At 36.5% G+C, this 25831-nt stretch overlaps 1 protein-coding gene across 4 annotated transcripts; it reads right to left on the reverse strand.

Moving 5' to 3' along the window:
• Positions 1-4628: 4628 nt before the first annotated feature.
• Positions 4629-20302, reverse strand: LOC116260218 (alpha,alpha-trehalose-phosphate synthase [UDP-forming] 1-like). Of its 4 annotated transcripts, none has more exons than XM_031638380.2 (18): positions 20026-20302; positions 17518-17979; positions 17024-17121; positions 16507-16895; positions 15447-15561; positions 15185-15286; positions 13608-13758; positions 11715-11803; positions 10209-10257; positions 9784-9884; positions 8809-8996; positions 7598-7715; positions 7323-7502; positions 7123-7245; positions 6935-7022; positions 6724-6854; positions 5831-5929; positions 4629-5513 (listed from the first exon to the last, which is right to left on the reverse strand). In XM_031638380.2, exons 2-18 carry the CDS (start codon positions 17891-17893, stop codon positions 5112-5114), a joined length of 2799 nt encoding a protein of 932 aa, XP_031494240.1. In that variant the 5' UTR covers positions 17894-17979; positions 20026-20302; the 3' UTR covers positions 4629-5111. The 4 variants fall into 4 exon arrangements, with proteins under 4 accessions (XP_031494240.1, XP_031494239.1, XP_031494238.1 ...); XM_031638379.2 differs by lacking the exon at positions 20026-20302 and adding an exon at positions 18366-19258; XM_031638378.2 differs by lacking the exon at positions 20026-20302 and adding an exon at positions 18142-19258.
• Positions 20303-25831: the final 5529 nt, after the last annotated feature.

A 25831-nucleotide genomic window follows, 5' to 3' on the forward strand; every position in this document is an offset into this window, starting at 1 on the left:
GAGACAAAATTAAGATTGAGATCAAGCCATTGGGCATCGAGCCAGCCCAACCCCAGTCCAAGTTAGTCTCAATCCCACTTGGAGCCCATGCTTGAGGACTAGACCGCATTTAATTAAAAAAAATAAAATATATAAATTTGATTTTTTATAAAAAATATTTATAATGAATATATGTCGTCAAATTCTGTCAAAAAGTTGTTGGACGGACCTGATCCGAAGCCCTCTTTCCAACCGAACCGAGCCGACCTGAACCGCTCTGACAAAACGGTTCACTAAAGAGTTCGCATTGGGTGCAGCGGCTCGGCTCAGATGACGTCGGCTCGCCTCCTCCCAAGCCGAGAATGTTAGCGGAAACGTAAGAGTTGGCTTTCTTTCTTGCCACGTTTTTCAGTCAACTTGAGTTGCTTTATTTCTTTACGTTTTGACTAAAACACCCCCAATGACGCACTCTCTTCTCTCGGGAGAAAAAAATCTGCAAAGAAGGGTAAATGTGGAAACATAAATTTCCATCCATGAACACAAAAAAGAAAACAAAAAAAAAAATTAGATAATTCATTTGAGAAGTCATTTATTGGGTTTAGAAAAGCTTAATCATAAATATTTTTAGTTGAAATATTAATACTTTTAATCAATACTGTTGAATCCTAGGGCTGCTTGTTACTCTATAAACTGCGTCACATGATCAGCCTTTCTTTTTTATAAAGTAAATACTAAATATTATTTTAATTTTTTATTAAAAAAATATGATCAAGAAAATTCGATGTGGGAGAGTGCATGCCGTTTTCCTAAATCATTTTGGGAAAGAATATAGTTTACATTCGATTCTAAACCAGTTGGTTTGCCAACAACTTGTTCTTCAAGTAAAGCTTGTGCTTCCATTTTCTTTACATATTGAGTTTCAGCCTTGATGACCTATTCACTGCTTAGGACTTCAAATTTTATTTTTTTTATATCAAAACAACAATATGATTTATCAAATTAGATGTACAATTCCCATTCAGGCAATGTTTTCAATATATATATATATATATAGTCTTAAATATTGACATAACAGAATAGCGTCTAATTCGATTTTATCGACAACCCAAAGTCGTCTTTATAGATCAAAGCATACACATGGACTTAGAATTTAAAAAAAAAAAAAAATCTTGTATATTGTTTCAAAAAATCAATGGTATAGATGTGATTTATATGGATAAAAAATCACATTTTTTCAATGCATAAATAGATCAGAAAATTAACTTATAGAAATTTGAAATCAAATTTCGAAATTTTATTCTTCTTATAAAAATATAATCTGCACATAAAAGTTTGTGTCTCTTTAACAGCTATAATTATACATAATCTGCCAATTGCTTGATTTTTGCTGTAAAGAAAAGAATGCCCAAAAAAAAATTAAATTGTAAATTCATATCGCTATAATATAATGTTGTGTGTGTAAGACCATATATATATATATCACGAGTTTGGTCTCATTCAGTCCATTCAAAGAATTTGGAAGGGGCAAACTTGATTAAACCTTTTAGGAGTCAATTTGATTTGAAAACAGAGACATGTTACATAAATCCATTCTAAGGGGTTGTTTGATAGCAAGGACACTCTCTTATTGTCTTGCTTATCTGCCCAAATATTTAAGTAGATTTATATAATACTAAAACTAACGTTTTGTGAATTTAACCCATTTTTTGGACAGATTTGTCGGATGTCCCTGCTGTCAAATGACTGCTAAAGACTCAGGCCGACTTTTTAAACACTAAAACTAATGTTCCATAAATTTACTCTAATTTTTGAGACATATTTATAAGATATTTACAGAGCGTATAGGTAACAAACTGTTGAGCATATTCATAAAACACTATGTTATTACATTTTATTACTGTTTTATTGCCAAACGACCTCTCATGAGCATGCTGACCCAATCAGCGGGCAGTCCTAGTTGTATATATAGGAGTACATTTGGAAATGATTTGAATTTAGTTTGAGGATTTTGTTAGTTTCTAATATACCGGATTCAATTCGAATCTAACCTCTAAGTCATATATGTATTTTGAATCTAAGTCATATCTGTATTTTGAATCGGATCCATTTTGGCACCCCACTCTCAATCAATCATATGGGCATATTATCCATGGGTTCCCAATTGGGGTGAGGACCATGTCAATGAATATGGTTTGGGATTGAATGTCATCTTCTAAAACCAAATTATTTTGGGTCCTATTATTTTTAATCTTATCTTAAATCTTAGACATTAAGAGGTCAGCATAGTGCTTCTTTTCTTGGCATTTTGCCTAAATATTTCGTCAATGAAAACTAAAAAAAAAAATCTAGACAAAGACTAGGTTTTTCTAACATGCATTGCGTGCATTCATTTGATTTTTGTAAATGGTAGAGTTTTATTACTTGATTCTATTACGTAGTCGATTAAATTTTATAATTGAGCATTTTATTAATAATTATGTTTTTATAGTATCAGATTTTTTTTGTAGGTAATTATCTTCATTAAAATGAGTATAAGGGTATGAATCATGTTACAAGACCATGTCACAAATATAGTTCTTGGGTATTGATGGTAAGGTTTTCTTTTGTATTTATTGACAAATTAAGTTGTTTTTTCACAAAAATCTTGGGAAAAAGAAAAACATCTAAAAAAATTAGATAAAAACACAATAAATGAAGAACTAGAAAAACTAAATAAAATGACAAAACCACGTGTTGATGATGATAAAAATGATGGAAAATGATTTCGTTTAAGTTTAAATTTGATCCCGTGATGATATTAATGTAACAAAAGGGGAAAACAAAAAAATGAGGAAAAAACATGTTCCATTTTTTTTGTCTTTCCCATTTTTTCGATACTGTCGGAATATCTGTGATAACGTACATAAAAAACCAATGGGACATGAATAACAAAGTTAATTACCAAATATATAGTATCATATTCTATGATGACTTAAACAGTTCAAACTGTCCTAAATAACAAATTTATTCTTCTTCTTCTTCTTCTCTCTCCCCCTCACACTTATGGGCTACTGATATCTTATATGATCATATGATTTATACATTTGAAAAAGCATGTGTTTTATATTGACTATGCAGATTTGGGAGATACCTTAAAGAAGCCGACCCTTTTTCCCCTACTCTTGGGTCTAGGACTGTTTCAAGGGAAGGGAGAGCTGCACTTGTGAATTAGAGTATCATGTACCTATGTACCTACTGCTTACAATCAAGAGAAGTAGTGCTCACAAGAATCGATACTGACGATCTAATTTTCATTAGCCTGCCAATCCGACCAGCTATGTTATGTCCTTCGGGTTAGAGTCTCCAAATAAAAGGACCATGTATAAAAGACATGCTACTCTCGGTATGAGGCGTTACACTTGACAGATATCCTGCTTATTGTCTAGGTCCCAAAACAATCATGGACTCTGGGAGAAGGGGAAATGTTATATTTTAATCTGAATCGGAAATCCAGTTTCACAATATAAGTCTGCTGTCTATCCAATTTTTACATTCACAATCCAAAACTGAATTTTGAACCAAATGTAGGCAATTTTTAAAATATAAGGGTGTTGAATATAGAATATTTGTTTACCTATATATCCCAAGTATACCTATGAATAAAAAAAAGTCACTAACTTCAGTGCTATCACCATGGTGCATTGTCTCAAGGTTGACATGTAGCTCTACTTTTCAAAGTTTCTATGGAAATGAAGGCAATTGTACAATTCTGGAAAACCACCGACTGGAGGTTATGCCACCCACGTTTGTTAAAGAATCCAATCAATGAAGGAAACAAATACAAACCACAACTAAAGAATTAATTAGCAGACCTTATGCAACTTCTGCACAAAGAAAAATGTGAATACCAGAGAAGATGGTAACAAAGAAGATGAGCAAACTTCTTAAGGTGGGGGAAACAGTTCAAAATCTCCCTTCTTCCCTCCAGTCTTGGCCACAACCAAATTCCTCCATCTGGGTCTGTTAGAGATCAGTTTGACCCTAACTAAATCCTCCATATTCTTCTGCATGTCCTTCTTCATGAAGTCAAGAGTGTCCTCAAGCAGGGCGTTCCCAGGAAACTTTAGTCCTCTATTAAAACTTCGTTTCTCCGATATGATCTGTTTGTGCCACGGCTCCAGCAAATGCCAAAGACACCCAACCTTCTTGTGGTATTTCCTAGGCCTTTCTGGTAAAGTAATATGTCTTGGTGTAGGCTTCTAAGGTCAGAATCAGTAGTACACCATGGTTAATTTCACACCTTGTCCACACAATAATCTTTTAAGAAAGAAGTAAAACCTTTTTTCTTCTGAAAATCTTATTGAACATAGTTCTATACTACTGCAAAGTTTTTATAGGCAAGTTGAAGTCAGATAACATGCACGGAAGCTTGGAAAATGGAGAGCGACTAACCGGTCCCTCTGGTCCATCTCAAACAACAAACGTATTGGGTTTCAGAAATGGGAAAGATTGATGACATTACAGAATCCACTTCCCCTAAATTTTGGAAATTAATAAGGTCATTCATAAACTCTTAAATGTGAAAGACGTTAATAAAGTCTGATCCCGAAGTGATTGTCCAAGGTTTGCTAAAACACAGTTATCCTAAATCAAATCTACAAACAAATATCTGCCTGACTTTCAAACTGTTGTCACTCAAAATCTTGGAATTATGACAAAAGCATCGTATCTACAGTAAAAAGAATATCATACACAATCTTGTACAGATGCAGACACACACTGAGGCACCTCACATGCACATGAAAACAGTCTCACCAATCATTCTTTGAAAAAAAAAATCATAAATGCCCTTGTTGCAGAACCATAGGAGGTAGCGAAACCAATTCCCCCTCCCCCCTTCCCCTTCGCAACTCCCAATCAAAGCTCATTTTAAGAGGCATAAGACTGAAGATATGGAAAGAAAACCGTTGCACTGTGACTAGAAGAATCAGATGAATCAATAAGGTCAGAAAAACATACAACTAGAACTATCTAGATACCAGAACTCAGCAGTCACCACCACATATAAACTTAACTGATATTGGATAATCTGGGAAGCTGCCATAAAGGAGAAAGGATAAAGAACTCCAGGAGAGCACACTTGGCTACCGTAATCAGCCGTCAGCAATACGGCTTGCCTCTGCCAGTTCTTTCAAAAAAGACACTACTTCCTCCGAAGGGAGAAGGTAACGTGCCGTAGAGCATTTCCTACTAACTGCACAGGAGAAGTAATTTTCACCCTTGAGATCAAGCACCGATGAGCCTTCATGCCAAGCGGCATTCTCCTGATGGTGCCTGTAGTTTCCACCATTCTGGCTCGATGTTCTCCTCTCCGAGAATGAGGTTGACCTGCGTGGCCGGCCATGGTTCGACTTTCCACTGTTTTTTAAAGAAGAACATCTATGCATCATCCGTCTATCTGGAAATGATTTAACAGATTCCAACACCTTCCCTCTTGTTGTTCCCAGTGCATCCCTTGGCAACTCCGGATCAAAAAAGGAATAGATGTCTTCATCCTGAAAAATGGCCATTGCTTGCTGATTAGAGAAGACTGAAAGAGATTATGAAGTGCACAACTGTTAAGACACTGTGCCCCTCAACTTTGCTAGTGTCCAATGAGAGTTGAATTGTTTCACAAAATAATACAGTACGGGGCTGTAAGTATTGGTCTGTCTTAGCAGTGTTAAAGAACTTGTTCTTATGTAAAAAACAAGAAAGAAAATAATTTTGTATTAAACAAAGATGAATACAAGCTGAACCAGTTTACTTAACAAAAGGGAAAAAAAAGGGATAACTTCACGAAAATAAATTAAACAAAGTTCAATCCAAATACCTTTCCCAGAAAGTGGCCAAGGCAAAGAACATAATCTATTGGTGTTGCCAAACACTTGCTATGAACTATTTCTCCCAAGATTCTGTCAATTGCAGCACCCTGAATGGATAGAAAATTCTTCAGAAGAATGATAAATTGATTGCAATGACATGTTAGGCAATGCCAGTCACCTGCATATTTCAACTACCCAAAAACAATGGCAACAACAATTATGCAGCTATAAATAGGATTATGCAACAAAAGACAGCTACGAGTCAAGAAACTGGTATAGTTACAAATAAAGACTATTGAGGGTTTGAGTCCCTCTCTTTCCATTTTGCTTATCTGATCCAATTGCATAGTATATCTTCTATCCGTAAGGTTTTGCAACTCTTGTGATAGCAATATTGAGTCCTCGGTGAAGCTAATTCCAGAAGTGAACATTATAATCATGTTGTGTATTCAATTGAAAAGGACATAAGGATGTAGAAACTGAAGCACTCAACCTCAAAGTGATAGAAGGGAATATCTGCATGGAACATCTCTTAAAGGTTCCAACATTTTCCTGAGCTGTTCTAGAATCAAGACAGTATGTCAAGGAAAGAACTGGTATCAGACGTGAATTATACATAGATTACAAAATATGCCTGCTCAATTTTTCACTTCTTATCTTGGAAATCTTAAGGACTAATATCAAAAACATAATTGAAGGAACATTAGTTTCAATTTCCTGATTCTGAAAGACAAGCAAATGTATGACCACTGAGGAAATAAAGAACAAACTGAGGCAACCACCCATGTATCCACAATAGAATTAACCTTATCATTTTGATCCAAATTGTGGGATCCATAAAAAAGTTGATCAATAAGAAACCAATATGAACCACGTTACACAGCTGAAGAATACTACATACCTTTGTAACTCCGACAGGCCTGACCTCAACAGACCGGCTACCTTGTACGACATCCACTGCAGCATTTGAGATAGGCCCAGTCCATAAATGCTGCAGCATATCCCTTGCTTGAAGCCTCCCAAATTCAACATCTATACCCAAAGAAAGTTAAGACGCCATCCCCAATAACGTACATGGAAAATGCCAACAGAAGAGATATTTTTAAGCCTACCGGCAAACTTGAAGTTCCATACTAGAGAAGTTTCTCGAACCTCAACATAAGAGCGAGGCGTTCTTTCTGTGAAATAATCAAAAACATCCTGCACATCGAACAAAATCAAAATGATGGTATCAGAAAGCAAGAACCTTAAGAAAGAGATTCCATAAATTGGAGAATTCTGGAAATGATCTTTAATGCACCTGTACACTCTCAACCCAGTCCATGTTTAGGTGCTCAGGCATCGTAGTCATCCATTCTCCTTTTGTAAGGCGCAAAAACATACCATTTTCAGCAGCCAGCCACAGGTTATAGTCCCCAAAATTCTGTATAGGCAACTATCAGTAGTTAAACAAGCAACTACTCAGATTAATGTAGACGGGCGAAGAATTTGTCAGAACACCTCATCTAACATATTCCTATCACTTCCACTGAGTACAACAATTGTTGTTTTTGGATCAGCGCAGAGAATTGTAAGAGGTTCTTTCAAATCTGGGTGCAAAGAAGTTTCCATCTCCTTAATTTGATCAGCACCCCTTCTTCCTGGAGCATCCACTGGTGCTGTCAATGTTGCATTGAATCCCTGGAGTACCAAGGAATTTTACTTTGATTCCATACCACAAATGTGCATAAAAAAAGAAAAAGAAAAGCACCCACAGTAAAGGTAAAGCTAGTTACCAGTATTAATAACCGATTTCTCGCCTGCAAATAGCGGTCTACAGCAGTTTTAACTGGAAGAGAAGGTGGCACTTGCCTTGTTCTCAGCTGAGCTTCAACTATGGTATCATTAAGTTCACTGAAAATGATATCAGGTAATGCTAATCATAGAGAAATAAATGTCACATTCAAAGAAGAAAGAGAAAATTAAACTTTTGACACTACAAACAAGAACCAAAAACAGATCAACAAACAACATGACACTCATCCTGGATAGTTTTAAATTTATAACAACGTGAAAAGTCAAAAAGAAGGCAGAAAAACTAAAAGAAGAAAAAAATCAAACACAAAGAACTCAACAAAGTTATGGTACCAATAATGAAGAAGTTAAATCGGGAAAAGCTTCATCAAGAAAATCCATGATACACAACATTGTTCTGTAAATTGATGCAATGTCTAATACCTTCTCTATTCCTGAATCATTCAGTATTCTAGTTTCTGCATTATATTGATCTGTGTTATCCATAATTTACATTGTTGGGCTTTTTAATAAAATTATATTACACCACATAAAATTTTAAAAAGGTGTAAAAAATGAGATGACAACTTCCATTAGATTATGGAATGATCCAGAGGAAATAAATATAGCATCCTCAAGATCTGCCACAATGTTATAGACCAATTACTTAACACCCTATGTGTTCGAAAGGGATTATCGCTTGAGAAAGCCTCAATGACTTGAGAAATCTTCAAAGATCACATACTTCTACATCATATTATGTTTATCTGGTTTGCAACCTTTTTGGGTGCGAATGGAAGCCGTTCAGAGGCAGGTTGGAACCTCCCATACCAAACACGCAGATCAGCTTTGACAAAGAAAAAAATCTTATGCTTGGAACTTGGGTCCAACATGTGAGGATGTGTGTTCCTTAAAAGGGGTGGATTGTTACAACCCATATGTGTCAAATGACTTGAGAGTACTCATACATTAAAGATTTTGAGAAACCTTCAGGAATTATACTTGCATGACATACTATCAGTTCTCCTGGTTTGTAGTATTTTTGGGTGTGAAACATAACTGACTATGGGGCAGGTTGGGATCAATCTTGGGCCTGTTCATTGCAAATGAGGCCATTATGTATTCACGACATAACAGACAAAAAAATTCTATACACTTAGCATGACAGAGGAAAGACAAATAATAAGGCAGTCCACATATCATAAAGCTGTACCTCACAAAAGTTTCAGCCCAGACCTGGGCAGTGTGTGTGGTTACATGTTCAAAGTTATGCCTGTGCCTTTTTTCTCTCTCATCCTCTGCCATATCTAAAGCACATCCAATCGAAGAAGCAACTTCAGTTATATTCCATGGGTTAACAAGTAAAGCACCAGCACCAAGAGATTGTGCAGCTCCTGCAAACTAGAGACCAAGGTGATCTTTGAGCAGGTAAGAACAGTAAGATAATGGAAACACGTAAATGTTGCACACCATGAATGAGACTAGGCCTGTTCAACGAGTTGAGACAACTTGGGTTCGACTCAAACCCACTTGGCTAAGCTCAATTCGAGTTTGGCTAATTTAATAAATGAGTCGAGTTCAAGACTTCAAGTTAAGAACTGAACTAGCTTAAATAAACAAGTTGAGCTTGAACTAGGCAGGCTTGGGTTGCCTAAACTCGTTTAAGCTTGTGGTAAGACTAGAGTATATGTAAAAGACGTTTTACATTATTATCACAGAAAAAAAAAAAGCTTTTTCAACGGGCTTCCTTGTGGCTAGCAAGAGGTGGATTCGAAGTTCAAGTCCCCTTGTCTCGTCTCATGAAACATATTTTTTTAATAAATGGCTCAGTAAGCTCAAGCCAAGTCGACTCAAGCTTAATCGAGCCGAGTTCGAACTTTCTTCAACTGGAGCCGAGCTCGAGCTGGTCAACTCGAGCTTGACTTGAGCCAAGCTAGCTTTGACCCAGCTGGGCTTGAACTCGGCTCGTGAACATCCCTAGGGAAACACGAACTAGCTTCGATAGATTATACATGGTACAAATGAAAAAAATTAGGAAGCAAAGGCAACCAAGTTCAGATGTACAAATTGCATCCAACTAAATGCACATAACAAGTCAATTCACACATAAAAAAGACATGCATCTATTTACCGAGTCAAATAAATCAAAACTTCAGATCAACCTCGAAGCAAGCATTAAAAAGCTTACTTCACTAAGAATGAGAACTCCTTTTTTTGAATCTTGGCATGCAACAAATTCATAGCTGACAAGATTCATCCCATCACGCAGGGAGGTAACTAACGCCACATCTGCCAGGTAATGTATCATTGTATCAGTAAGAGGAATGAAAGTGGCATTAAGCATTTGAAGAATGAAGAGGCACAAAAAATAGCACAGGTGATTGATTAAATATTGAGAATATTTCTATGTGTTCAAGTGCCAATATGTCCAAAACCTATATCTACAGGTACACTACAAAATGTTGAAAAAACAAAGATGATAAAAAAATCAGTTTCTACACTAGCATATACACCTGGCAGCCCTCCCATCATTTCCATGAGATGCATAATTTGAACAGTGAAAGAACATTAAAAGAAAAACTATGAAAAGGAAAACGAAGATAAGCTGAGTACCAGTGATTGCATATAGTGCACATAAAGCATAAAAATCAAGCGAGCGGTCCTACATATAGAAATGGAAACTTATTTAGGTAAAGCAACAACAGAAAAGTAATAACACTTAGTAAATGTTAATTGAGCAAAAAATAATATGTATCAACTTATTACAACCTCTAGGTAGCTATAAGTAATTGTAATTTACATATTCAGAAACATAAATGGTTCAAAATGAATAAGAGATACATGCACCTCGTAGATCTTTTATTTTAAACAGAGATCATGTTTATGTTCTGCACATGGTTTCTTCAAAATCATGCCATTTCAAGAAGTCAAGGGTCATACACAACAGGAAGATCATAGCTGCTAACTGAAAAAGTAACAAAGAGTCTAAAACCAGTAAACTTTTAACTATACCATCTGCAAGAAATCAATTAGACACAGGTGAACATTTTAGGTTAAAAAAAAAAACAAGTTGTGAAGAGATAAATATTAACGTAATATTCACAAAAAGATGCTAGAGATTATGGTACAAGTTTAGCTATTACTAGAATAATTATGCACTCATGTAGTATCTGAATGATTCTTACAAAGTCTATAGCCATTTTCAATTAGAAAAGTTAAGATGTTGAACTGCACTCCTTAATAGGGAGTTGAAACTAGCACATGAATCCTCACAATTTAAGGTTGTTTCTAGTCTGCCTTTTTGTTGCTCAACTGCCCATGCAATAATTTGAAAATACTGATGCAAGCTCCTCATACATGCTGCTGCAATGTGAGAGATGATTTTAAATTTACTTTTTCACAAAGGACCATTGTAGAAACACATTTGAGAATATAAAGAAGCAAAGTTAAATAAAATTTAAGATGACAAACCTTGGTCTCTTCCACATGCCTATAGAAAAACGATAAAAACTTCTTTCCTATTTTGATGTTATTTTTAGTGATAAAAGAAAGCTGCCACTGATTTCTACAACCATTGTATCTTGAAACGAACATGGGAACCACAATGAAGTTCTATTAAGGGGCCTTCCTTTTGACTGGTGCAAAGTTCACATCTTTGACTAGCAGTCGCCACAAGATTATTCGTCACTGTAGACCTTCATGAAGTGAGATATGTCAAGCATGACATTACTGAAGGCCTCCATACCTCTTTCACATTCATGAAACATAGATATAGACGAGGGAGAAGCCATATGGGATACACATTTAATCACAAGTCTTTGCATGTTGTTCCTTGACTAGTTTCTCACTCATGATTATCTAAGATGCAAGGAGTGTCATGATCAACCATTGAGCTCAAATATATATTAATGAGTATTGACTACTGTAATATTTTTAACAGATTTACAATCTCTAAAAACTTCACGCTCTCAATCTTCTGTATATCCTATGATATGATTAATTGGAGATAAACAATTACATATGATTTTCCTTTCCTTTCTTTGCTCGCAGCCAACAAGATTTGCTGCATACCTGCCAGAATTCAAGCATACATTATAAAGAAGAGAAAAAAGGACATACCAGATGATGGATGGGTACTGCTGTCAGTGTACCAAATCGGCCATTGATGCGGCCAACAATCTCATGAACCTGACTCGTAAGCTTTTGATCTGTAAGGGAAGAGATCCAGAATTGAATTACAATTACTATGCTGATACATCCATATAGTCTTTGCTGCTAACATGTGGTTACAAAATGGTTTAAGAAAAAAAATGGTAGAAGAATGCCAAGAAGACAATGAGATGAATAGCCACAAACATGATATCAGATGCAAAGGAAAATAAAACGACATTAACAAACAAAGTGTTTTGATATAATTGGAAACAAAGGCCAATGATCATAACATATTGCACTTATACAATTTTTTTATGATTTGAACATCCATATGAATAGTAGTAAATCTTTGTAACTGTTAAGATTCAAGTGCTTTATGCCCCATAACTATACTAATAGTCTTAAATGGACTCCTATATGACCTCAAAGGCAAAGGCCTGTAAAGTTTCACTTGAGAAAGTTTTTCAATATTGAACTTTCAGCTACACCATAATTATGAAGTGCATTTCACTTTTATTATCAAGTTAAGTCATTTTAAAGGATTTCCCAAGTTCAAATAAAAATCAATGTAACATTGTGGTCTGAGAGAAAAATACCAATCACAATTCACAATAACCCAGTTTTACAAAGGAACACAATGTTGTCAGTTAGAAGACAAAAAACCACAGACCATTACTTCTCTTATAGCTACCATTCACTGCATGTTCTTTAAATGCCTTCAATTGATTGACATCTAAATTACCAAATTATCCGTTCAAACCTATAATTAAGTGTCTCATGCCTGATGCGACTTAATAAGAAATCTGCATGCCATGAGTATGATAGAGAGAATGCCTGTAAATCAGTTGGAGAGGACATTAGATTTCATTCCTAGATATAGTTTCAGTCATCCTTCCTGGATCAGACATCTTGATAAAGAAAAATTTTGACTCTAAGTATTCATGTAAATGACATTATTGTGTAGGTGATGATGCAGGATGATCTAACTCGTGGGTTAGACATTTTTAATCGAAGAATTACTTGGTCTCCAAGACCACCAACAAATAGACATGAACTAGTCAAGAAGGAGCACGGTTTTCACTAATTATGATGAATACTTTTTGAAAAGACCTAATGTTAAACTAGGGATTGTAGAATGAATAATGGAAGCCAAACATAAAGCTGAAATTAAAAGCATTATAAAGGCACTGTTCAAAGTCATAAGTAAGGACAAAAGTGAATCTAAAGTAAAAACTAGTAAAAGGCACCATTCTTAGAAAAAGCAAAGGAAAGAAAAGATGCCAAAGGTGGATTGAAGCAGAGTGAAGAACAAAAGCAGGAAAAGGGCCTTGATTTCCTTTGAAAGGTAGGCAAAAATCCAAAGAAATATAGAACGGAGTCCCATGCTAGTCCAATTCAAGTAGATCAGATTAAATCTCACACACCATTTAATGATGCAGTGAAGGTACCACAGTGGCTTCTATTAGAAGTTTCGCCCAATGAATAACTCATAATTAGTCTTACAGAAGGAGCATAAAGAAAAATGACCATAAGAACAGAAACAACCAAACTGGAATGAGCTGTCTAATACTTCTGCAGAAAAATAAGCATTCTCTCGTCATGAACATGGGCTTGTGCCTTGATGATGGCTCACACTTGCACAAAAAAGAAGGTTGAGATTATCAATACTATCAGATCCGACAGAGTAAGAGACCACTCTAGAGACGGCCCGCCCCTTTTGTTTTCATTAAGCTTATGAAAATTGATAGTTCAGCATCATGGATATGATCAACAAAACTGAATAAGTATTTCTACTTCTCCCTTCAATTTATTGACAAAATAAGATACATAAATTAATCAAAGCTCAAACAAAATTCATACACTCAGGGACATCAGTTCTGGTAGGAACAGCTATTTGCAGCAGAACGACTTTATCACGCCACCTGGCATTTTCTTCCAGAAACTTTTCAAATGCCAAAATCTTCTGAGGAATTCCTTTGATCATGTCAAGACGATCAACACCTAACATAACCTGTCCAACAGACGCATGCAGTTATGTCTAAACTGAAAATATCACTGACAACAGTCATGTACACTAACCCACGGTAATCTCACAATAATGGGCATTAAGGCCGAAACACAAAGATAATAGAGAATGAAAACAATATTATTGAAATTCAAAGATGCTGTAAAAACAGCACATTCACAATAAGGAATGAGAATACACACACACACACACATATATATATATATATATCCAAAAGAATAGGAAATTAAAGAAGAGAGGAGTGATAAAGGAACTTGCTGTTGGTCTAGCTCCAACGGCTCTTAAGTGAGCCTTAAGAGCCGTTGGAGAAAGCCAACATTTAGCTCCAACTCAATTAAATAACAGATAAAAATAAAATAATGCAGAAAAATAAGTCTGAGAATTACATATATTCTTATATAGAAGTATATACATATATATGTATCTATAGTCTTATGTGTGAAACACATAAAAATATAGATAAAGCATATATATAAATATAGAATATATACACAAATAATTTGACATTTTTCTAACATAAACTTATTACGCGAAAAAGAAAAGGACCTAGCTCAATATCAGTAAATATGTTACTGAGAAAAAATGAGCAATAATTCCATATTTGCACACTTATACAGTTAAGTAGGTGCTCCATGCACAATGACAAGAAAAAACTACAAAGTTTTGCAGGAGACACAAGCATAAAATAAGAAGGCAGGAGATTACAGTTGAAAAAAGAACAAAGGATACCTGAATAGTTGAAGAGAATACCATGAACCGAGAGAATAACTAGGTTTTTTTTTTTAGATTCTGATGTATGTCAAAATCTATGAACTGAGGATACAATTTCAACTTGTTATAGCCATTTCAGGAGAAATGCCTAGCTAGTATTCACTAGCTTGTAGGAAAAGGTGACACCTGGGGCCAGAGCCACATATGGACCAGGTTGGATGGGCACCCTGACTTGCCAAAATATTTAACATAAACATATATAGGATGGCCTTTTGTGCAACACCCCCCCACCCCCAAACCTTCTTCACGACTAGAAATTTGTGCCTCCCCTGAGCTAAATCTTAGCCCGGCCACTAGTGACACCACCACAAAATTTGGAAACTGGCAAGACCAATCAACTGAAGCTAGTTGATTATGTTTCAGTTTCACCCAAAAAAAAAAAAGAAAAATCTGAAGCATGCTCTTTTGTTTTAGAATCTATTTTAATTTCTCTAATAAGATTTGTCCAACAGTTTGCATATTGGTTTATTTTTAAATTTCTCATAAGCGAAGCAACTGGACACAGGAAGTAAATTTTCAGTCAAAGTCTGTGCTGAGGAAATATAACAGTCAACCATATATATTGGGAGCACTGCATAGTTTATGAAAATACAAGATAGCTAGTGCACTATGATCCTGATTCTAGGAGATGAGAATTCACCTTTCTTCCAGCAAACCTTTCTTTCAGCTCTTTGATATGCTCTTGGACCTGCGGGAGCTCTAGTGCTCGAATGAATCTTTCTGAGTCTATCCCAATAGGAAACTGGAATTACCAGAATTTGAACAGGCATAGAAAATAAATATATCTACAAACTCGTATTCGATGATATTATAACAAAAGAGCAATATAATGCTAAAATTCAAAATGCTGTATGCAATTCAATGTCTAAAATGTGCTTGTCCAACTCAGAGATCAGCAATACCGCAGCAACTCGGGTTAGTCTTCCCTGATCCTCTACACCTTCTGGCATGCCTTCAAGCCCAAGGATACGGGTGCATGCACTGACGAAATGTCTTGCATAGTCATATGTGTGGAAACTGAAATTTATTAGAACAAAGAAAGAAAAATAAGTCACAAAAATGTAGTAAGAAAAATAGTTTTTATCAGTTTATTCTTGACAGTCAAATTCTCTAGGCATGTCTGAATGGTTGGACAAAACGTGTCATAAAAGTTTGTTCCACTTTCTCATGCCGTGTAACTGATCCCCATCAAAAGCTGAGAAAAGAGTTGTGAGAGCTCAATGTCTAAAAACTCAAAATCCCATTAATTGGTCAGACCGATAGGGGTACAACTGGAGACAGCAGGGGAGCAGATCGTATATACATGACAGGCTGCATTATGATGCATTACCAAATGCTTTCAAACATGCCCAGGTGTTAACAATAGATGTAGATTTCACTCATGCATCTCATATTACAATCTATGACAGTGAAGATGCTGCCAAGATGTAAAAATGTGAGAAGAAAAAACAGGTTATTATTGCAAGAAGCATGTATACTTGTAAAATGCTACCATCAAAGAAATACTGCTGGCCTCCAGTATCGTACTGTAAACTCAAAATCCATATATGCTTCAGATGGGGAATTTTTCTTTCCTTCATATCAAATGAAAGGTGGAATGTGTTAGACTAGATGGAATACAAAACCTAAAGAGGAGCTATCTTTTGGAGATATCAAACTTCACTTCAAAGTTCAAACATAAGAGGGTGTTTGAATGTGGAACAGAACATCACATCACAGGGCATGGTTTTCTGTTCTGCACATTCCACCACTTCATTCTCCAGTGCAAAAGGGAGGCAATCTTCATGTCCTTTGTTTGCATCTCTCTGCAGGGCCCACCAGGAGCTCCTGCAGTGAGTTCTGCACAGCGGTGAATGATGATCAAACACATCCTCTACTAGTTATTAGATGGATCTCATACAGACAAACACCAAACCCAAAGATATATCAAGGGATACTGCTACCATCAGCGTTATCACTCACCCCACTAAATCAGCAGCAAGAACAGCTCTTAGTAGTTCTGACCGGGAAGGCAACGTCCTGTGGATCTCAGATGAAGGAAAAGGGGTATGAAGGAACCAACCAACTTTCATGTTGCTGTTATACTCCTTCAGGAACTTAGGAAGAAACATCAGATGATAATCATGGCACCACACGACATCACCATCTTGGTAATGTTCATTGACCACAGCAGCAAACATTTTATTGGCTTTCTTGTATGCATCAAACTGGGACTGGAAACTGCGGGTTGTAGCAAGCTGGTCCTCTTGAGGAAGCCCCAGGTAATGAAAAAGAGGCCACAGAATATTGTTGCAGTAGCCATTGTAATACTGGTGAACTGTTTCCTCGTCAAGAAATACAGGTATGCATCTCTGTGCATATCCGTAAGATGTAAATTTATAAATGCCTTAATCAAAAAACCATTTCTAATAGTAAACCATCTTTGACAAAACCAAATTTTAAGACCACAAGTACCTGAAAGTAAACATAGAAAAGGTACCTTTTCAGCTAATGCTTTGGTAAGCGCCTTCTGACCACTTTCATCTGGTACATTGACACCGGCCCATCCAATCCACTTGGTCTCAAACTGCTTGACACCTAATCGTTTTTTAATTTCCGCAAGTTGTTAGTGGACCAGAAAATAGACTTGCCAGAAACCAAATTTTGGGAAAGCAAAAACGGAGAAAACAACTAACGAAGTCCCTTTTACCTGACCGCCATTAATGTTGCCAAAACAAATTGAAATATTGAGCGGCTCCCATTCAAACAAAAATGAAGAAGCCATGATGAGAAACAAATTTAAATGTTTAAGAACAAATTTTATGGTACCAAAAATTTGAAGCAACGGTTATTATCTTCTCCAATACGTATTGACATATGATTGTCTATCTATCTTAATCAGAAACTAGAACCTGTAATCCAAAAGAAAGGAAAGGAAAAGAGAGAAAAGACGGGCTGGAAGCATCTGAACTACCGCGGTCATGCTTATCTTACCGAGAAGCGCACTGACCAGACCTCCAGCGCTGATCTCCAGCGTCCATGAATCTTCGCCTTTCCTGATTGCGGAGACAGGAAGCCGGTTAGCCACCACCAACAATCTCTGCTTCGCAGGCCTTCCATCTTCTTTCCTACATATCTCCCCATGAGAATTCGTGACTGCAGAGGCAACCGCCTCCAGCAAGTTCTCGTTGCAGACGTCGCTCCCGCTTATGCTGGCTTCGTTCTCAAGCACACTATTCTCCCTGTGATCAAGATTCTCATCTCCCGAATTGCTTCCTCTGCTACTTCTCCTCAACTCTCTTTCTCTCAACAACCTCTCCAATCTACTGGCAGGGATGCCAGGATTACTGTGATACTTACTCCCCGGCATAAACGCTTTCGATTCACTTCAGATGTCGATATAAAAGTACAGATGCGGCCTTCTGCTTTGCCGGAGAAAGGTCATGCTTTCTTATCCTGCAGTAACATAAATTCCAGGATGAGCAGCCAACGCCTGAAGGCAATAAAGAAAATCAAAAACAAATGATGGGGTGTTCTGAAATATCTATTTTTAGATTGCTCACTCCGCATAAATTGCCGAACTTCCCGGAATTTCATGCTGAAATACACAATTTATACCAGTTTAATCTTGATAAAAGAACAATGAGTCCAAACTTTTGTATTGGTATATAGCATATGGAATCTGCTAAGCAAGAAAATCCGGAAGCAACCGTCTAACGTCCTTGACGATGAGAGAAAATGGCCCACATCGCCCGCACCACATATCGGATGACAAACAAAGTCACAAGCTATCAGGTGTCCATGGATTCAAAACAAGCAAATATTATATTCCTCTCACGTACTCAGAACCAACGGAAGCTTTAAACTTTTACTCGCGCCATTTACCAACAGAAACGCGGTCTTAGCTTCTCTTCGTTACATCAACTCCCCTTCCCCTTAACAGAAAGTAAAGAGTAGAACTGTAGAAGGAAAGGAAGGCGGGCGTAAATCACTGAGCAGACTCTCTGTTTCCGACATGAAGATATACGAGACATCAAATGAACAAGAACGTCATATAGAAGAAGTTAAAAGAAATCGCCCATGCTTCCTCCTGGCCATAGCAGCACCACCCTCCCCTCTGCTATGATAAAATATACGTTTCTTTTTTGTCGCAATCTTCTAAGATTTACTGATCAGATAAACAGCTTGGTTTCTTGTCCTCAGCGTCAAAAGTCGATTGACAAGGTCACGAAAATATGAATCTCCAGCATTTTGAGAGCCACAATTTGCCACGGCTGCCATAAGTCCAGTGGCATAACTTTTATCCATCCATCCTCTTCTGTTTTAATCTTTCTTGCAGAAATAATAAAGAACTCTGACAACCATCCTCCCGTAGGGCGTTTTTTTTGCTTTTTGGTTTTTACGGCCCGTGCTAAAGCAACCACAATAATAATGTGCCCCATGATTTTCATGAAACCAAAAACATTATATGATTTAATATCTCTGCATGAAGAATAAAAAGTGAGAGGCTTTCTTCACCCTGTTGGGGAGCTGCGACTCTCTGTTAAGGCACAATTTGGAGAATTTGGTTAAGATTCGCCTAATCCCAGCTTGGCCATCGAAAAAGATGAGGAAAATAAGAGATCAACAGAGTTGAGTAATTCTATTTCAAGAGAAAAGAAAATGAAATGTGGAAGGAAGACGGCGAGGGAGAAATATAAGGATTATTCCCCTACCAGATGCGGGGAAAAGTGAAACTGCTGCAAATTGTGCTAATTCTAGTAACTAGATACTGAATGAAAATAAATAAATTATGGGAAAGTCGCAAACATAGAAAAGGGCTCGTGTCTGAAAAGATAGTCATTTTGTCCTTTCTAGAGTAGAGATAGAGATATGAAAAGAACGTGTGAGAGGAAAATTGAGAATGCAAGATTGGAAAATATTTAGGCAGAATTCCCGACAATACAGGTAGAAAAACACGTAGCCGGTTCTAATGGAGTCCGTTTAAACTCTGCTCCTCCGAGGAACAGGCCTGGCGCCCCAAAAACAATAAAAGCTTGGCCGTGTTTGATTATGCGGAACACAGTGTCGAAATTTCAGTGCTGCTGCACGTTCAGCGCCTCTGGTATCAGAGAATGAATAAATATTCTACATGGTAATTATTATATTTAATGATCCCGGAAGCGCATTAAAATACACGCCATTCAAGATGCTCTACCAACCTTAGAAAATTCAAGAAAAACAGCAGAAAATTAGATGCGGCATCTTTCGCGAACGTATCGAATGGAATAGAACAATACTCTGAAGAACGAAAAAGGTATTCTTCCACCATTATCTTAATTTCACAGATGGCCCGAATCACCCACCACTCCTTTTTGGCAGCACAGTGACAAGTTGGTGCCGATATTATCGCACCTTCTTGGCCAGGAAGGAAGAAATGGAATGAAAAATACAGAAAAAGAAAGAGAAAGAAAGGCGAAAAGGAAGCTGAAAAGTCAAGATGGAGATACAGATAATCCATACGGAACAAAAGATACGGCCGTCTATCTCTCTGAACGTCACTCCCGCGCCCGCGCTCCTCCACTTTTCTACTCTTTCTTCAGAGGGGGGAGATACTGCTTGTGACCACGCAGATTCGAGATCCACAGTCAGAAGCAACTGAGGTGGGTGAAAGGACAGCGGCGCCACCCGATCTTGCTGCAGGAATTATTGGCAGAGGTTGACAGGGACGGGTGAAGGCAATTTGGCATGAGGAAGTGCAGCAGAAGGAGACGGGGTGCAGATTGCATTCCGTGTTCTAGTGATTACCGAGCTCTTGTTTGTCTCTCAGTCCACCCTACAAGTGCATGATCTTGGTTGGTCCCTCGAACTTTCGGCTTTTAACTTTAGGTAAAAACCGCCCCTTTTCCTTTTCTACACTTCTTATCCTTTTTACTTTTCTTGTGTGGCTCTCTTATTCCACTGAGCTCTTCTCACACGCAAAATTTAATCACTAATACATATATATATATATATATATATATATTCCACTGAGCTCTTCTCACACGCAAAATTTAATCACTAATATATATATATATATATATATATATAGAGGTGCGAAACCTATAAATAGAATGTGTAGAGATTATATCATCTACTTCTCTAGCAAAATAGTTGGGCTTCATGTGTGATACAGCTAGCAGTCTTGGGATTTAGTAGATGGTTCTATTCATGAGTTAACTTCTCGTCAATTAATTACTCTATATTTTTTGGAGGTTTCGTCATAAGGAAGCTAGTTTTGCCATTTTTTCAAATGGTGAAATTTTATTCACTGTATTGGTGTATCAGTGCAATCCAAGTTTATTCCCTGAATTATTTGCAGCAGCAGCACAACCATTTTCAAATGGAGATGATGGCCTACTTAATTAGATAGTGTGGCAGTCCTGCTCAATATAATTGTAATAAATGTAACCCTATGTTACTCACTTATATATATAATGGCTCTAAATATTTAAAATCACTCAACTATTTAATCAAGACCAATCATTTCAAGTAAATGGTTGCTTGAGAAAAAAAAATAGGAACTAACATTATATGACGAAAATACTCATTACCTTTTTCTTATTGTTTTTTTTAACAGTTCATCTTGTTTGATCAAATGGTCATGACTAAGTAACTATGAAAAGTCAGAATCACAATTCAATTTTTCTATGTATAAATATATATAAATTGGTGACGGTCAAACTTTAATATACTATATTTAATATGAATCGGCAAGGTCTCAATCCTAATATAATCATAATGGTGAAGGTTAATTTGAAAATATATAAACCAATATGCTTTTTTACGAGATTCGAATGAGTGAAAGACAAAGAAAAAAAAAAAATCAGTTCCTTTAAACATGACCTCTTACCTCTTTAAATGGTATTTTGATATCTTGAAAAAAAGTTGTTTTTATATGTTTTTTTACTTGTATCTGATTCAATAGAATGAATAGTTCTGATGATTCTCATTAAGACTAAAATATATGAGTCTGGTAGCTAGTCTGGTATATGAGTATGCTGGCCACCAATTTTTGTACATATGTAAGAAACTAACAGCTGCCAAGCTCATATAGGAATTACGACAAAACATTGCATCTAGAAAAGCTGTCCATTCTATTTCTGTGCTTTTATTCTTCTGTCATTCTTTTTGGGAACTGAGTTTTGCACACTTTTTGAAACTCATTGTCGTCTAGCATGTTACAACTTTTGTTGATCAGCCGACACCCTAAAACCCTAATGCCTGAGGACTAGGCCCATCAAACATACAAAATGCAGTGTTGAATTAATCAATAAAATGATAACTAACAAAATAAAAAAAAAACAATATGGCGGCTAAATGCAAATTAAGAATATATGGATCAGCTAAATGCATAAACTCCTGGGCAGGGGCCATGACAGTCACATGCCACCAAGAATCCCTACCCAAATCTAAGTAAAATAAACACTTGATCATGCTTATATGCTCAAGGACCACATTCCCCCTTATCTTCTTGGGCAAAAGAAAAAGTAGGGAATATATATATATATATATGCTCTTCCTGCGATGCTTTCTGCATAAAGATATCAACTATTGAGATTTTAGAAAGGATGCCGCAGCTTACAATAGTTTATGATGTCATGTTATGGTTGAATATGCATTTATTTGATTCTCTTAACCAGTTCACTTTTATGTTAAGGAGTTTTGAATAGTTGGTACATAAGAACAATCTCTAGTTCTAGTTTGATTAATGTAAGCATTAAACAATTTCTGCAAGTCGAAGCAAAGCAGAACAAGGATACTAGCCTCGGAGTTTTCTGTCATTCGGTGAGCAACAAAGTCTTTCAGGCTAAGTGCAGGTTCTTGAAAGCAAAGTAGGTCTCTTTGAACTTTTATCTTAAGCATGTTTGAATGCAACGACATATTCTTGTTCATAAACTAAGATCTTTATTAGACTAAAATTGTCATTTTTATTCTCTTGTATGTTATAAATGAAAAGCCGAAGAAAATTGTGTAAACATATCCAGTGCACACCACCTATCACACATTACCTCAAAAGGGCAGGTAAAAGAGGAAGATTAAAACCCTCAATGGTTTTTTTTTTCTTCATTGTTCAAAAACAATGTTAATAAGCCGAAGTTTTTCTAGTGCCAATGTAATGGGCAAAAATTTTAATTTATATCACTTGTAATATTGTTTGAAGCACCAAACAGAATGTGTAAATGGACCCGCCTTTCTTAATAAACAAACAATGATTTGTTTGGCATTAGAGACATCACTCGAATCTATCTTAAAACATAGGTAGATTCATGAATCAGTAGAGCTACTATTATATGAATGTACTTCAATTTATGGGTAGATTCACGAGACATAACTCACAAAGTGTTCTTATTGTCAAACGATCCCTAAAAGGTCTAGGATAATGCTGCATTTACAAGTGCTAAGGTGTTTGCCAATTTTCCCTTTCAACAACTTATGTACTTTAAGACATCAAATCTCAATCAAACACTATATTATGTGTCTTAAAACACTTTTCTTTTTGCCTCATAATTAATTTCAAACCATACGTGCCCTTAATTTGGGCCTCATTAACAACTGGACAAGCTGACAAATAATTTGAAAATGCACTTTTCAGAAACTCTTATCCTAATTACAACAAAGCTGAAACAAACACTTGTCATGCTTTGACCAACTCTTTTCATTAGTTTTCTGCCTCACCTTAGGAGGCATTCTCATCAATAATGTCGCGTATCGGATGTATCATATCGGCCCCCTCGCTGATGCGATACAAGTTATTATTATTATTATTATTTTTTCAGATTGATTTAAAATAGTTTAGTTTAACTTTGAAGTTCATAAAATCAATTAATATAAGGCGACAATTCAAGATGAGTATAAAGGTCGTTTGACAACAGTAAGTCAGTAACACATAGTTACTATCTCATAAATCTGGTTAAAAAAAAAAATGAAGCTTATTCATGACAGGACACATACCTTTTCATGAATTTATCTTATTTTTGTAAAGATACATTCGTGTCTCTACTACCTTATTTTGTGTAATTTCATCCACCACTTTTTTTTCTGGTGAATTCTATCCCATTTTTTTCATTTTAAACTTCCAAGCTACGAACAGTAAATGCTGGTCAGTTTTCATTAGAGCGATAAGTATCACTGTGGCTCGGTTCTCCCAAAGAATCTTTGGAATCAGGCATCTAGTGGGTCCAAACTGGGTTGACCTTAATGTCACAAGTGGAACAGCTCAAAAGCATCGACAACCAATCAATCAACCGCACATCACATCAGACCACCCGGGTGGAATATGCTGCTAAAAGAAGAACGCATTTATGAATTCTCATTATATATATGTCACATATGGAAAACGATTGACAATATGTCTATCAACCAAATATTGGATGGTCCATAAGAAATCACAATTCAAAAGTTCCGAGATCTTAGTATTATCAGTTTATTCTTTCAATAATTTAATTGTTGTACAATTTTAATTATTTTAAACATATCACTAGGTGGGTCAGTTTAATTTATAAGTTGTCATAAATTTTTAATTATTTTAAACATATTACTAGGTGGGTCAGGTTTAACTTGTAAGTCATGATAATAACATGTAGATAGAAGTAATCTCTTCTCTCTCTCTCTCTCTCTCTCACACACACACACACACACAAGATTTAAAGGAGATAGGGACCATAAGCACATAAAAAGAGAAAGGTACAATTCAACATATATATATATATATATATATAATGAATTATTCTTATCCCTTAACAAGCAATGGGACCTAAAAATGATTTAAAAGGGAGTAGGCATTATAAACTCCACAACAAAGAAAATTTACTTTTCCTCTCCCTCTCTCTCTCTCTCTCTCTCACACACACACACACACAAGATTTAAAGGAGATAGGGACCATAAGCACATAAAAAGAGAAAGGTACAATTCAACATATATATATATATATATATAATGAATTATTCTTATCCCTTAACAAGCAATGGGACCTAAAAATGATTTAAAAGGGAGTAGGCATTATAAACTCCACAACAAAGAAAATTTACTTTTCCTCTCCCTCTCTCTCTCTCTCTCTCTTTCTCTTTCATCTTATCTCTTTTTTGAGCACTCCCCACAAGATGATTGTCACATTTCTTTGCACTCATCTTCTCCAACTTATGCCCATCCATTCTGGTTCCTTTCCTCTGGCTTTCAACTACATGATGTCGCCTTTTTCACTAATAAGGTGGTCCACTCTCCTAAGTGTTGTGGTATGTCTCTTTTTCCTTTTAAAGTTGACATGTCTAAAGCGTTTGATTCTTATTAGTGGACACATACTACACTTTTTTCCACTTTGTGTGGACTTTCTAGGCTGGATCTAAGCCTTAGTCTCCCCCACTATCTCCTTTAATAATGCAAAGTGCATGGAGAAGTTGTTTGCTCTACAACGTAGCCTTTCTCAGCGCTGCTTCCTATCTCTTTATCTAAAGATTCATAGAACATTCACTGACTTACGAAATAGTATAACAAGTGTTCTATCAATCCACCATATTTTTTGGGGCATTCACCAAATGATAATAGTGTTTTGTTGTTGCCAAACAGCTAGGAATTGTTTGATAATAATAATATTAACACACCATGCATAGATCTCAAAATTATGATAGATTCATGAAGTATGGTTTGGGAGTCGTATGTTACTACCAAATAACCCCTAAAGATCAGTTTCTTGCCAGTTTCCCATAGTTTTGCGTGCTCCGATATGCAGATGACTTCGTCGTTTTTCGCTCACTCGCTCCCTCTCCCCGAACGCCCTCCTCCACCACCGCCGATGAAGCACCCCACCACCACCACCACCACCACCACCACCGCCGCTCCTTCTCCTCCATGCCCTCCACCATCATTGCCGACGACGGATTGGCATGCTGCATCACCCACCAGCTCCTCCCATACCGACACTTTCCAACGCCAGCCAGACAAAAGCGTCTTTAGGTACCTCTCTCTTTTGCTAAAGTTCTTGTCGCTTGTTTTGGGATTGTGACAAGGTCCAATGGTTTTTTCATGCTTCTTGGCATTCTCTTTCAGTGGTGGTTTCTCCATGTTCCTTTACACGTGATCTTCTCTTCAGACCACCGGCCGATTTCTTCTGCGTACATGGTTATGTATCTTTTGGTGGCAGATTTGGATCACTTGCAATGACGTCTTCTTAGGTGGCGCACGTTTTGATTTCCACCATTCTTTGCTCATGCTCCATACGGAGCTTCTTGCTATCATGCAGGCTTTTTGGCTGTATCCTGGCATCCATTACTCTTTCAATGCTTTAGGTTC

Source organism: Nymphaea colorata, chromosome 9, assembly GCF_008831285.2.
Source record: "Nymphaea colorata isolate Beijing-Zhang1983 chromosome 9, ASM883128v2, whole genome shotgun sequence".
NCBI classification, from domain to species: Eukaryota; Viridiplantae; Streptophyta; class Magnoliopsida; order Nymphaeales; family Nymphaeaceae; genus Nymphaea; species Nymphaea colorata.

Excerpts from the sequence above, each read along its gene's own strand:
- LOC116260218 (XM_031638380.2), bottom strand. The coding sequence starts at position 17,893 with ATGCCGGGGAGTAAGTATCACAGTAATCCTGGCATCCCTGCCAGTAGA. Across the intron at positions 17,122-17,517 it reads TCTGGTCAGTGCGCTTCTCG|GTGTCAAGCAGTTTGAGACC; the intron begins GTAAGATAAGCA and ends AAAAACGATTAG. Across the intron at positions 9,885-10,208 it reads TGCACTATATGCAATCACTG|ATGTGGCGTTAGTTACCTCC; the intron begins GTACTCAGCTTA and ends ATTACCTGGCAG.